The sequence below is a fragment of the Mobula hypostoma genome, chromosome 22 (assembly GCF_963921235.1).
Source record: "Mobula hypostoma chromosome 22, sMobHyp1.1, whole genome shotgun sequence".
Taxonomy (NCBI): domain Eukaryota; kingdom Metazoa; phylum Chordata; class Chondrichthyes; order Myliobatiformes; family Myliobatidae; genus Mobula; species Mobula hypostoma.
In genome coordinates, this window is record NC_086118.1 from 35771966 (window position 1) to 35786565 (window position 14600).

Here is a 14600-nt window from a genome sequence, read left to right on the forward strand (position 1 = left end):
TATTGTCTTCTTTATTATCTATTGTAATGCCTGCACTGTTTTGGGCACTTTATGCAGTCCTGGGTAGGTCTGTAGTCTAGTGCAGTTTTTGTGTTGTTTTACATAGTTCAGTGTAGCTTTTGCATTGTTTCATGTAGCACCATGGTCCTGAAAAAGGTCGTCTTGTTTTTACTGTGTACTGTACCAGCAGTTATGGTCGAAATGACAATAAAAAGTGACTTGACTTGACTTGATTTGACTTGACATGACTAATGTTAGTTTTGTGTAAGTTCCCTGAAACTTTGACTATAATTCTCTATTTTTAAAAGAGCCATTTATCTGTGTGGTTGTAAGTTTAATTTGGCCACAAAATATATCTTGAGGGAGATGTGCCTATCAAACATGGGCATGACTGAAAAACTCAGTGGAAGCAATTAACTATCAAGCTTCCTTCAGAGTGTCGAGGTTATATACTCAAGTGATTGGCCTGATACAAAAGTGGTCCTGGGAAAAGTGACCTGACTGACCTAGAGAAGGGTTGAATCAAAGACTATTTTCACAGAAAATCCAAATGCCTGCCAGCAGAATTTTAAAACATTAATGATGGTAAAGATACCCGCTGTTTCAAATGGAAAAGTATAAAAAAGGCATTTAAACCAAGGTGAGTTAGAGAAACTATTTCATGTCTGAACGATGCATTCAGTTTTCATCCTTTCAATTAATATTGCAGGAAATGCAGAACAATAGTCACTAACCACTACCAAGATGGATATACTGTATGCATACAGAGGTAAGTGAATGTTTGACAGATAACCAACTAAATACGGCAAGTACAGTGAAATATCATTTCCCAAATCAAAGTCATTTAAATATCAGTACTACATTTGTAAAAAAGAACTGTGAGGTTGGGGGAGCAGCCACTGTCAAAATGAGAGGCAAGAAGCCCTACCTGGAAGAAAATGGTTTTCTTGAGCTCTCTGACAGCAGCCAAGATAAGGTTGGGATGTATAAATACCACTAAAGGAGGTCTCATTAGACAGTGAAGATGGTCATTAAGAAATACAGTGGGATCTTGATCAGTTGGATAAATAGGCTAAGGAATGACAATTTAATTGAATGACAATTTGGAGGGATGGGTTAGTAAATTTGGTGATGACACAAGGGTTGGGGCTGCTGTGGATAGTGTGGAGGGCTGTCAGAGGTTACAGCTGGACACTGATAGGATGCAAAACTGGGCTGACAAGTGGCAGATGGAGTTCAACCCAGATAAGTGTGGGGAGGTTCATTCTGGTAGGTCAAATATGATGGTAGAATATAGTATTAATGGTAAGACTCTTGGCAGTGTGGAGGATCAGAGGGACCTTGGGGTCCGAGTCCATAGGACATTCAAAGCTACTGCGCAGGTTGACTCTGTGGTTAAGAAAGCATACGGTGCAATGGCCTTCATCATTCATGGGACCGAGATTAAGAGCCGAGAGGTAATGTTGCAGCTATATAGGACCTTGGTCAGACCACACTTGGAGTACTGCTCTCAGTTCTGGTCACCTCATTATAGGAAGGATGTGGAAACCATAGAAAGGGTGCAGAGGAGATTTACAAGGATGTTGCCTGGATTGAGGAGCATGCGTTATGAGAACAGGTTGAGTGAACTCCGCCTTTTTTCCTTGGAGCGACGGAGGATGAGATGTGACCAGATGGAGGTGTATAAGATGATGAGAGGCATTGATCGTGTGGATAGTCGGAGGCCTTTTCCCAGGGCTGAAATGGCTAGCATGAGAGGGCACAGTTTTAAGGTGCTTGGAAGTAGGTACAGAGGAGATGTCAAGGGTAAGTTTTTTTTAACGCAGAGAGTGGTGAGTATGTGGAATGGGCGGTTGGTGACAGTGGTGGAAGCGGATACAATAGGGTCTTTTAAGAGACTCCTGGATAGGTACATGGAGCTTAGAAAAATAGAGGGCTATGGGTAACCCTCAGTAATTTTTAAGGTAAGGGCCTGTTCGGCACAGCTTTGTGGGCCGAAAGGCCTGTATTGTGCTGTAGGTTTTCTATGTTTCTATGTTTCTATTAAGTTTTATTCAATTTAGGTGTGAGGAAGAAAATTCAGTGTATGACTCGCCAAGTGAATGGTAGGCTCCAGGAGAGTATTATGGCTCGGAGGAACCTAGAAATAAAAGGGACAAAGCCCCCTCAAAGCAGTGACACAGGTTGACAGGGTGGAGAAGGTGGTTTTAGCACACTGTCTTTCATCAAATAAAGATTAGCTTCATTTGTCAAGTACATTGAAACATCAAAACATATAGTGGAATGCATCGTTTGCATCAATAACCAACACAGTCAGCAGATTCAAGAGTTGCTGTGCTCCAGTACCAATGTAGCATGGCCCCAACTTACTAACCCATACATCCTTGGAATGTGGAAGGGAGCCCAAGTGATCGCGGGAAGAATGTACAAGCTCCTTTCAGACAGTGGCGGGAATTGAACCGTCTTCACTCCCACTGTAAAGCATTGCGCTAATATCCCAACTTCTAATCTCAGGGCATTGAGCATAGAAATTGGGAAGCTATGTTCTGTTGCACAAGATGTTGGTGAGGCCACATTGGGATTATTCTGTTCAGATCTGGTCACCCTGCTACAGGAAGGATGCCACTAAGCTGAAAAGAGCAGAGAGAAGATTTACGAGGATGTTGACTGGGACTCAACAGACTGAATTACAGGGCGACATTGAGCAGGGTAGGCTTTATTTGTTAGAGCATAGGAGAATGAGGTGTGTATACAATAACAGAAGTGTAGGAAACTTACAGAAGTGTATAAAATCATGAGGGCAGAGATAGGGTGAATGCACAATCTTTTTCACAGGGTCAAGAACTGGAGGGCACAAGTTTAAGGTGAGAGAAGAGAGACTTATTAAGAATCTGAGGGGCAACTTTTTCACTCAGACAGTGGTGAGCATGGAGTGAGCTGCCAGAGAAAGTGGTTGAGGCCGATGCAAATTTTACAAGGTAGTTGCACAGGTGCACAGATAGGAAAGATTTAGCAGGATATGGGCAAAACCTAGGCAAATGGAACCAGCTTAGATGGACATCTTGGCGAATAAGGGCTGGTTGGACTAAAAGGCCAGTTTCCATGTTGTAGACTTTATGACCCTTCTCCATGTTTGAGGCCAAGGCCATTTGATAGATGGACAGAGGAGCAACAATAAATTTCAGCAAGTGCGATACCAGTGCAATATTTATATGCGTGGACCTTTCTAAAAAGTCCATGGTGTAATACACAAAAGCAATGTGCTAAATGATAATAATTGATATAATGTCTTCAATAGTCTTCTTATGATTCTGAAGTTTGATGTAAATGTGCTCAATTCTACTTTAGTCAAATAGACTGTGGTTAATTAAGCTAATTAAAACAATGTACAAAATCTTCTGTGATTTTCACATTATCGTTATTCATTAATGCTGCTGCCTGATTAGGTTCTTATTACTTGGGTAATTAAGCAGGAGTGTAATGTCCCTGATTTCCCTTCTCCCCACTCCAACATGCAGGCTGTAAACATCTGTACTGTCTCTTGGTAGTCCAAGTTTTAGAGTGTTAGTTTTAGTTGTACCATCCAATGTGGCTATACATTTAAGCTTATGTTTACTGCTCACAGTGGACTACTATTCTGATCCATTTTGATCATTTTGCAATAAAAGTATGATAGAGTATTACAGCACATTTAGATACACTGAGGAAGCAGTAGATAAAACTGGGGTAGGAGACTGGAGTTCTGTACTCCAAAAGAAAGCATTGAGACAGAGACAGTAGAGACACTGCTTCACAGCACCAGAGCTCTGGGTTCAATCCTGACCTCAGTTGCTGGTAGTGTGGAGTTTACATATTCTCCTTTGACTGCATGGATTTCCTCCCAGATCCTAAAGACATTCAGGTTGGAATGTCAGTTGCTGCCAAGGTGTAGCCGAATGGTAGAATCTGGGAACAGCTGATGAGGATGTTTGGAGAATAAGAATACTGGATTCATGTGGGTCATGTGGAAATGGGTGGTTGATGGTCCGTGTGGCTTCAGTGGGTCAAGGCCTTGTTCCGTACTGTATCTCTCTAGAACTCTGTGGATGATGGTTTAACACATTTATTCAGCTTGAGAAAACTTTAGAGGAGTAAAGTTTCATTCCCAGAAACATGCACGACAGTGGGGTTTCCAGTGAATTCAGCTCAGCTTGGAACCGTTGCTCAAGGGAAGGGCCCCAATCCTTTGACGTGCTCTCCCCAGTGGAGAGAAGCAGTAACACAGAATAAAGCTCATTTGCAGGAAAGAGGGAGAGAGTGTTAAGATTTATAAAAACTGAAGTGCTAAGACAGGAGTCAGAGGTCAGGAAGGATGTCTCCTGTGTCAGGTGCTCCTGGTGAAGGTTCTGCGCAACTTTACCTCTCCAGAGGCCCCAGGTGAGGACCATGGTTGGGATACCAGCATGACATGGGTGATCTGATTGCAATGTGGTTACTGTACTCAATGCAAGAAATATCAAGGAGTGTGCAGGAGTATGCTTCCCAGCCCTCCCAGAAGGTTATGCAGAGGTAAAAGATGTGGCCTCATCTCGAGAGGTAACATGTACTTCTTTGCTGGGAATTAAAAACAATCCCACTGCACAGCATCCACAATTTCAGGTAACAGAGACCAACCAAGTTGTTCTGCTTCCAACCTGGCCCAGTCAGAACAAAACAGTCTCCTGGAGGAATTCAATGGGCTGAGCAGCATCTGAGGGCGCAAGGAACTGCCTATGTTTTGAATCTGATGCTGCATCAGGACTAAGGTTGAAGAAGAAAGTTTAAAGATGAGAGGGAGAGTTGGGAGACAGACACCTGTGGGTGATGGGTGGACCAAGAAGAGGTGAAGGATCATGGACAAATCAGGTGAAGTTGCGAGACAGAGATACAGTAGGTGGACAATAGATGGGAGATAGACCAAAAAAAGAAAGCAGGTGGAACCAGGCTTGGGGATGGAAGGGTGAAGGTGGAGACTGTTAAGAGGGTGATAAATAGATGGAAGTTGATGAAAGCAAGGCTGTGGATGTTGCCTACATGGACCTAAGCAAGGCGTTTGACAAGGTACCGCATGGGAGGCTGGTCAGGAAGGTTCAGTCGCTTGGCATTCAAGATTGGATTAGACATTGGCTTTGCAGGAGAAACCAGAGTTATAGTAAATGGCTGCGTCTCTGACCAGGAAGCATGTGGTCAGTGTAGTACCATGGAGATTGGTGCTGGGACCATTGCTGTTTGGCATCTATATCAATGATCCAAATGATAATGTGGTTAACTGCATCAGCAAATTGCAGAGGACACCAAGATTGGGGGTGTAGTGGACAGTAGGAAAGACTATCAGAGCTTGCAATGGGATCTGAATCAGCCGGAAAAATAGGCTGAAAAACGTCGGATAGAATTTAAGTGTAGTCAAGTGCGAGGTGTTGCACTTCAGTAGGACCAACTAGACTAGGTCTTACACAGTGAACAGTAGGGCATTGAAGGATATGGTAGAACAAAACGATCTGGGAATACAGGTCCATAATTCATTGAAAGTGGCATCACAGGTAGATAGGGTCATTAAGAAAGCTTTTGGTACATTATACTCCATAAATCAAAGTATTGAGTACAGGAGATGAGATGTGTTGTAAAGTAGTTTAAGATATTGGTAAGACCTAATTTGGAGTATTGTCTGCAGTTCTGGTCAGCTATTTACAGGAAAGATGTAAATAAAGTTGAAAGAGTGCAGAGAAAATTTTCAAGCATGTTGCTGGGACTAGAGAACCTGAGTTATAAGGAAAGATTGAATAGGTTAGGACTTCATTCCTTAACATAGAAGGTTGAGAGATTTGACACAGGCATACAAAATTCCGAAGGGTACAGATAGGGTAAATGCAAGCAGGCTTTTTCCGCTGAGGTGGAAGGGACTACATCTTGAGGTCACGGGTGAAAGGTGAAAGGTGAAATGTTGAAGGAGAACATGAGGGGAAATTTCTTCACTTAGAGGGTTGTTAGAGTGTGGAATGAGCCTCCAGCGCAAGTGGTGTATGAAGCTCAAATTTAACGTTTAAGAGAAGTTTGGATAGGTACATGAATGCTAGGGGTATGGAAGTACTATTTTCATGGTGCAGGTCGATGGGACTAGGCAGTTTGAATGTTTTGGCACAGATTAGATGAGCTAAAGGGCCTGTTTCTGTGCTGTGCTTTTCTGTGACTCTGTGCAGTTCCTCCAACTGATTGCTGATCCAGATTCCAACATCTGCAGTCTCTTGTATGCTCAACTAGATTTACCTTGAAGGCATGTTTCTGCCACACCAGAAAAGGTTGGTGTTCTTCAGGAACAGAGATATGCCATCAGGAGGGGCTTGATGAGCCAATCACAGCCCTCACTGAGTAGCATGCTTTACGTTTGTGATCAGATTGCTGCTCTCAATGAATGGTTTGTATTTCTCCACATGAGCAGATTGCTTTCCTTCATAAACAGAGAGGTGCCATATGTGAATAGATCAAAATGCCACAAGAACAGAAATATTGCAAGTTTAGAGACTCCACGTTGACATTCTTCTGCATCATGAGCAAAGTCTTGCTCAGATTGTGCAGAAAGCTGTATCTGAAGGAGAGTGAAGGCAACAGAGGGTTGGCGTGTTGGTTTCGTTAGCTCAGAATTTGGAGATTGAAACTGTGGTGGAGTAGTCTGAGTACCTGTGGTACCTTGCACTATCATCAAGATAGATTTAGGAGCTGATATTCAACAATGTTCTACAGTTGGCTATCCTGGACTGCTCTCTCTCCCAGTTGGTCTTGGGAAGCAGTCTGTAGTTGATGCAGTCAATGCAGAAGCTTCTCAAGAACATCCATCTGGACTGACATCAAAATGAAGTTGCCAGACGTACAGCCAAAGTGGGAGTATATCACTGGAAAATCAAATCTCACATACAGGATTGGGAAATGGGCGTGGCTGTAGTACATTAAAGCTTAGACTCAAATATCATGATTTTTGGTGTTTGTACTTGACTTCTGAACAAACTATACAGTCCAAATGTGCCCTCATTTATTGAAAGTCACGTCTATCACTGTGCAGAGAAAAGTGATAATGGTGTGGCAGCTGCTGTCATTGCTGCAGATCCTGCTACCTCTTGCCCAGAAAGGCAGTCAAAGGGGTGCACCAGTGGTGTCAATACAGAGGCATACATTGAAAGCACACCTCACCTCCCAAATGTTGGGGAAATGCTTATTATTAGCTTTAGCACACACTATAGATTTTGCAAGGTGCCTGAGTTTCAAAGCTGCAGTTTAGACTACTGATATCAATAACAATTTCTTTAAAGAACGATATAAGCATCGAAGTAATGCATTGCAATAGAAGCGATGAAACAGTTCCATGACAATCAATTTTTAAGCTCCAATGCATGCTGGTAAGGGAGAAAATAGGCATTGTGTGAACAGTGATCTCATTAAGTGCATATCCAATACCAGTACATTTTTAGGTATGTTAATCGGACATTAGTGGCTGTTGCAATTTCATGATGGGTGTGACTTAACCGGGAGATGATTGCTGGGGTGACTTCCACAAGTTTACATCGATTTCTGTCTGCCTTGCTCAGAAAACTGAGCACTAAATCATCCAAATTTTAGGCTTTTATCTTCTATCAAGGCTTATAAATGTATGGAATCTATCTCAGATCACCCTGCTGTGTTGCCCATGAATAAAAATCTGCTGGCTAAATAGAGGTGTGGGAAAAGAAGCACAGCAGAGTGAAAGGATTTCCTGTGGTGACTGTTTCTTTCTTCACAAGTCTTCTACTTTCTCATGCCTGCTAAATTCTTGCAACAGTCTCCATGTCGTCATTTCACAACTTATGCTGAGAATGTCTGGAGTGTACATATGTAAAAAGTCCATTATGTTACTGTTTTGCCCAGGCCTGTGCCCTGGAGAGTGAAGACTTTCCAGGCGCAGATCCATGGTCTCTCAAGACTAAACGGATGCTTTAAAATTATGTTACTGTCAAATTATTAGCATTGAAGCAACCAGAAGAAAGAGAAGCTTCCAATTATGTCTTACAATACAGATAATTAACTTGAAAGATGCATCTGTTCATTTGAAGAAAGTACTGTATGTTAGATATTAATAGTATACATGTCCTCTGTGCCTCAGTAGTACTCTCACCTCTAAATGAGGTGGCTGTGGGGACTTGCTGTGCACAAACTGGCTGCCACACTTCTTAAATTAGAACAATGTGCTCACTTCAAAAATATGTCATTACAAAAAGGCAAGGAATTCTTCTTTCTTTTTATCTTTTACACATTCGCATTGATTTTTAATACTAGAATTCAAACCCATTTTATTATACACATTGTCCATTTTCATGCTGCTGAATACTGAAGCAATAGAAAGTCGTTTGGATAATTCTACAAACAAAGTCCTACCATTAAGTTTATGAGAATGTGAAAGTTGGTGAAGGCACCAGGTGGAGAGGTTTCTTTACATAAATATATCTCTAATGATTTGAATGGAAGATACTGAGATATGCATATTGAAAACAATTTCAAAGCATTTTAAGTTACTGTTTTTATTAATAATTTATTTATTGAGTTACAGTATGGAATTGGTCCTTCGAGCCAAGCCACCCAGCCAACCCCAATTTAACCCTGGCCTAATCACGGGAAAATTTACAATAACCAAATAACCTACCAACTGGTACATCTTTGGATTGTGGGAGGAAGCTGAGACACCTGGAGAAATGTACAAAGTCCTGACAGATAGTGGCGGGAATTGAACCAGGATTGCTGGTACTGTAAAGCGTTGTGATAACACTGCTATTCACTGCCAGTGGATGGAGATTTACGAATGAGAAAAGTCACATGCTCCCATGCCGCCTCTGGGGATGGTTGGGATGACATAAATACAAAGGACAGATGTTCCCTTTTCCAGAGGCATTTCATTGGAAAAGATTTAGACAGTGGCTACACTCTGGAAATCATTTTGGAGCTTTCCACTTCTAGAAAGCTCTACCCATTTAGTTTCCATACAGCTCTGGACTGGATACAAGTTACCTGCATAAATTTGAAACTAAATGGACTTGTACCACAAAATGTCACTGCAAAGCAGATTAGATGACACTGAACTATTACAAACTGAGACTGAGAATATTAAATACATGCACTGTTTACAAATTGTGCTGATATTTCCATTGCATTGCTAAATATTGCTTCTGCAAACAGCAAGAGAATTCACAATGAGAAATAGACATCAACACTGTTTGTAACATGACTCAACTGAGTTCCATAAATACTTTGGAACATTTCAAATACTTTGCATATATATTAACTGTACTTCCAACATGGCTCTTATTTGTTATTTAACCCAATTTTAATTTTGGGTTACTGCCGAGTGAAGGGTTTTGGGACCAGAAATTCCCTCAAGGTTTCTTCAGCGCAAGAAAGGAAGCCATATGTGTTGAAAATCAAATTCAGGGCAGTACTATTCTAAATATAACTATTTGATGAGCAGTTAAAAAAAAAGGAGTTGATGTGTTGCAGCCTTAACTGTGAATATAAAATAATTCCCCAAAGAGTCATTACTTTTTTTATACTCTGCTTAATTACTTTATTTCAACTTAGACCTCCGCGAACATCAGCAAAATGGATGTTTGTAAAATTTTCTTCAAGGATTTAGTTTCCCTCAGGTTCTCGCACTCACCAGCTGTCACTTTTCTCATTCCCAAAGCTCCATCCATTGGCAGTGACTAGCAGGGTGAAGATGGAGAAAATGTTTTTCTATGTGCTGATTGGACATTTCATCTGTTGATGTCACATCACCAAGTAAGGACCATACAGCAGATGCCATTCCCCTGTCACATCAGTCTCATCCATCCTGCTAAGCCAACTTACATGCCACCTGCACTTCTGTCTTCCTTTGCATCAGCGCTCCCACACGATTTCTCACGATGCAGCGGTAAAACCCGGCATGGGTCCGATCCAGTGACGGAATCAGGTACCTAAAAGAAAGAACGAATTGACTTGGTTTGAGACGATGTACAAGTTGGTGTTTTTGCACCTACACTATTTTTTTAAATTTCTAAGTGCTGTAATCTGCATTCGCACAGCTACTGAATTGATGCTGACATGCAGCATTCTCATCCTTCTAATGATTTGATCAAATCATGGCAAGCTGCCCAGTTTTATGCCTTTATAACGTCTATCTGACTCACCCCGCTTACCAGCTGGAAACCTAAACCAGCACCAAGTGAGGAATCTCACAATGAATAAGCTGATATTCTTCAAGCTTCCTTGAACAAGCCATCCTTTAAAAATTAGATTTCATTAAAACTGATCTTTAATTTATTACATTGTTTAAATAGCTCAGAATGGCCTGAGGAAGGAGAGCCAGATGCTCTGGTGAAAGATTGGTTTCAGAAGGGCTCAGTTCAAAACACCAAACTCTGGTATTACTAAAACTCAATACAACTTAAACATGATCAAATATTTTGCTCACTTTCAACGTACAAGGTAAGCTGTGACGAGAAGGATCAGGGTTACTCCCATCAGTCAGCAGTGGCCCAATGGAAGCACTAACTGAGGCAGGTAGTAGTCTCAAGTTCAGGCTCCAACACTAGGACACCCACAATCCAAGCTGCATTTCCAGTGCAGCCTTGAAGGAGTGTGGCACCATTGTCAGAATCACCTTTAAGATGAGCTGTTCCAACATCTGCTCCTTCTGTCAGAGGTCAAAGGCTGAATGACACTATTTGGATGAGAACTAGAAGAGCAACTCTGGTGTCCTGGTCCTCACTCAGCATTACTAACAAACAACTTCTTTGATCATTATCACCATATTCCTGTGGGGGTTAAATTCTGCACAAGCTGGCTATGATATATCTAACATTATAGAAGTGACTATGCCTCAAATTATTCATTGGCTGCTATGTACCTTGGGATGTTCTAAAGCAATGCGAAAGGCAATATTTAAATATTTACCTTAATTACATAGCATGTCTGATTCTCATGAAAGAAAAATTCACATCATTTAAAAAATAAGGGGAACAGCAGACAAATGAAATAAGGTCATAAGACTTTGTCAGTGAAGTCAAAGAAGCCAGCTTTTACATGAATTAAGGCAACCACCACGACAGTCCTCATTTTAAATGAAAATAAGCTTGTCACGAGCTCTTGTGTGACACTACGAGTTTTACCAGGTGTTATACAATTCTAGATTATTTCTAACTACAGAGCAGCATGGTGGATAGATGAACTTATGATTCTCAACTGGCTTGACAGTAACAATGGAAATGGGACCAAGATGTACCTCTAGTTTTTGGCAGTTTAAACTATACCTTTATATATGACTAATTCTCCATGTGTTAATTTGATTTACTTGCTCACAGCTACTAATCAGGCAACAAAACAATGATATGCCCTCTGCCTAGGATATCTAGGGCCATGCATTACAGTCCTCAGATAGAGCTGACTTTCAGTACTGGGATGTAAAATAAGCTCTTCATCAAAATGGTGGTAAGTATTTGTAATTCTGTACTCAGTTTTCCTGAGTACATTCAAGAAAGTGATCAATGGATTATTGGATTTAGATCATTGTGGGGTAAGTAGAGGAAAGTGGCACTGAGGTCAGACAGCATCCTATCGTTTGGTGCAGTAAGTATGAGGCAAGTGACCAATATCTGATTCTACTCCTTACGTACGCCATCACCACTAAATAGAACATACTGCGACCTCTATACTAGAGTAACACACACAAAATGCTGGAGGAACCCAGCAGGTCAGGCAGCATCTATGGAGAGGAATAAAAAGTTGATGTTTTGGGCCAAAACCCTTCATCAAGACTAGAATCACTTACTCATCACATTATTGGTTTCCTCACATCCCTGAAATTCAGCAGCCTGTTGACTGACCATCACAAAGGCTAACTGACAGCATTTCAATAAAAGACGTGTTTTCATCACAGTACTGGATGTTATCAATAATAACTAATTAGTTTAGTTAGGAGCACTAAACACTCTTCAAAACAATCTGATTACCTGCAGAACAGAACTGGAGTTGTTCGGAACGGATTAAATATCACCCTATTGTTTATTTACAGAAAGCATGGAGGAAAAAAATTGTGTTCTGAGAGCTGTAATAAATTTATTTGGTGCTTCTATGCAAAAATAAATATTAATAAATACAAACTGGTCAAATGCTGATTTTTATTTTTATTCTACATAACAGCATGTCTTGAGAGATGTGCAGCTTTAATTCTGTATGAAGACACATTTCTGTTAGCATTAGCAACAATTTCTTTCAGAATCAGGTTTAATGAAATTTGTTATCTTTATGGCAGCAGTACAATGAAATACATGATAAATAAATATATAGAAAAAACTGAATTACAGTGAGTATATATGTATTTCTGTTAATTAGTTAAGTTAAAATAAAGTAGTGCAAAAAATAAACAGAAACAAATAAAGTACTGTGTTAGTGTTCTTTGGTTCAATGTCCATTCAGAAATCCCATGGTAGAGGGGAAGAAGCTGTTCCTGAATTGTTGAGTGTGTGCCTTCAGGCTTCGGTACCTCCTTCCTGATGGCAACAGTGTGAAGAGGGCATGGCCAGGGTGGTGGGGGTCCTTAATGATTTATGCCACCTTCCTAAAGCACCACTCCTTGAAGATGTCTTGGATACCACGGAATCTAGTACCCATAATAGAGCTGACTAATTTTACAAGTTTCTGCAACTTACTTTGTCCTTGTGCAGCAGCCCCCCCGCCCCCACCGTATCAGACAGTGATGCAGCCGGTCAGAATGCTCTCATGCTCTCCATGGTACATTTGTAGAAGTTTACGAGTATTTTAGTTGACAAAAAAAATAACCTCAAACTCCGAATGAACTACAGCCGTTGTCTTGCCTTCTTTATAGCTGCATCAATATGTTCATGAAGGTAAATGGGTAACAGAACATTATCCAATTAATATGCCCATGAATCAGTTTGGAAAAGAAGTGTGATGCTGGACTATTATTTCATTTATTTTTAAATCCACAGTTAGGATTTTACTAAAAAATTGCCAGGTCGTATCTTCCCTTTGCAGCACTAAAGGTGGGTGTCAGTTGTGCTTCTCCCAGGAGTCTTGGATTCCAGTGTCAGTCAGAGCAGCATGTCTGCCCACTGCCTGTGGTACTGCTGGCTGCCTGAGTGCTGTGCTGCTGAACTCTTCTGGAGTCAATCAAGGCAGCAAGGACTTCTATTGGCTAGGCAGTCTGCTCACTTATTCTGCACCAGCTTTACCCTGCAGGAACTTCAGTGATCTGTAATGAAAGGGTGGAACCAGCTACCAGAGAGAGGTAAATGGAGTTTATTTTTTTACTGAATTAGTTTTAAATGTTTCAATGCATATAATTATTTTGTGTGTGTTTGTGTGCAGATTTTTTCTTGCTTTAACTGTCAAACTAGTTTTATCAGCACTCAAGCCGAGGGTTGTAAACACAGCCAGCTCCATCATGAGCACTAGACTCCCCACTATAGAGGGCATCTCCAAAAGACGATGTTTCGGAAAGATGGAATCCATCATTAAGGACTCCCACCAGCTAGGACATGCTCTCTTCTTACTGCTACAATTGAAGAGGAGGTACAGGAGCCTGAAGACATATATTCAATGGTTTAGATATAGTTTATTCTCCTTAGCTGTCAGATTTCTGAACAGACAATAAAACCATGAACACCTCACTATTTTTGATCTCTTTTTGCACTACTTATTTAATTAGCCAAAGTTTCATGGAAATAGTTAAAAATATATAAAAATCTCAAACTGAGTAACAAATTTATTTTATTTTATTGAGATACAGTGTGCAATAGGCCTTTCTGGCTCTTCTAGCTGACTGCCCAGTAATCCCCCAATTTAATCCTAGCCTATCATGGGACAGTTTGCAATTTGCTATGACCAATGAACATACCAACTGGTATGTCTTTGGACTGTGGGAGGAAACTGAAGCACCCGGAGGAAACCCATGCAGTCATGGGCAGAATGTACAAACTCCTTACGGGCAGCGGCAGGAATTGAACCTGGGTGTTCTGTACTGTAAAGCATTATGTTAACCACTACGCTATTTAAATATGTAATTTGAATTATGCATTTAAATGAAACACAGAACACATTAGAACAGTACCAATAGTACTATAGTACCATAAAACTGTGTTCCAAATAATAATTGGCAGAGGATTTCATCTGGTGTACCCAATGAACAAACACAGTGTGGACACCTACTACAGATAGTGACCTGCCTTCATACAATGCTAATGACGACTGCATTTTCCTAATCATTATTATAATTGTAACATTCAAGATGATTGCCAATAGCCTCAAATTCTTCATAGTTCCTAACTTGTTAAAGCAGTGAAATCACTTAATTTTCACTCCCAGGCTGTTTCTGGCATCTCCAAGCCTGAACGTTTGAATCTGCAGTGAGCAAAAGAGTTCTGAATTGTCTTATTACTTTATCTCTTGCCAACTACAAGTGACAAAAATCACCGTCTTTTAAACACAAACATATGCAACTGTTGCTCTTTAAAAACTGATTGCTCCAAGGACGGAGTAGCGTTTAATGGCCACGCAAGTGCACGCGA

At 40.8% G+C, this 14600-nt stretch overlaps 1 protein-coding gene across 1 annotated transcript in view; it reads right to left on the minus strand.

The window, feature by feature from the left end:
- LOC134360278 (protein sidekick-2-like) overlaps nucleotides 1–14600 on the minus strand; it is a 983228-nt gene that overhangs the window by 408473 nt on the left and 560155 nt on the right. The window contains exon 3 of the mRNA XM_063074455.1: nucleotides 9883–9989. Within this exon, the coding sequence (XP_062930525.1) occupies nucleotides 9883–9989 (107 nt within the window). The remainder of the gene's footprint in view (nucleotides 1–9882; nucleotides 9990–14600) is intronic.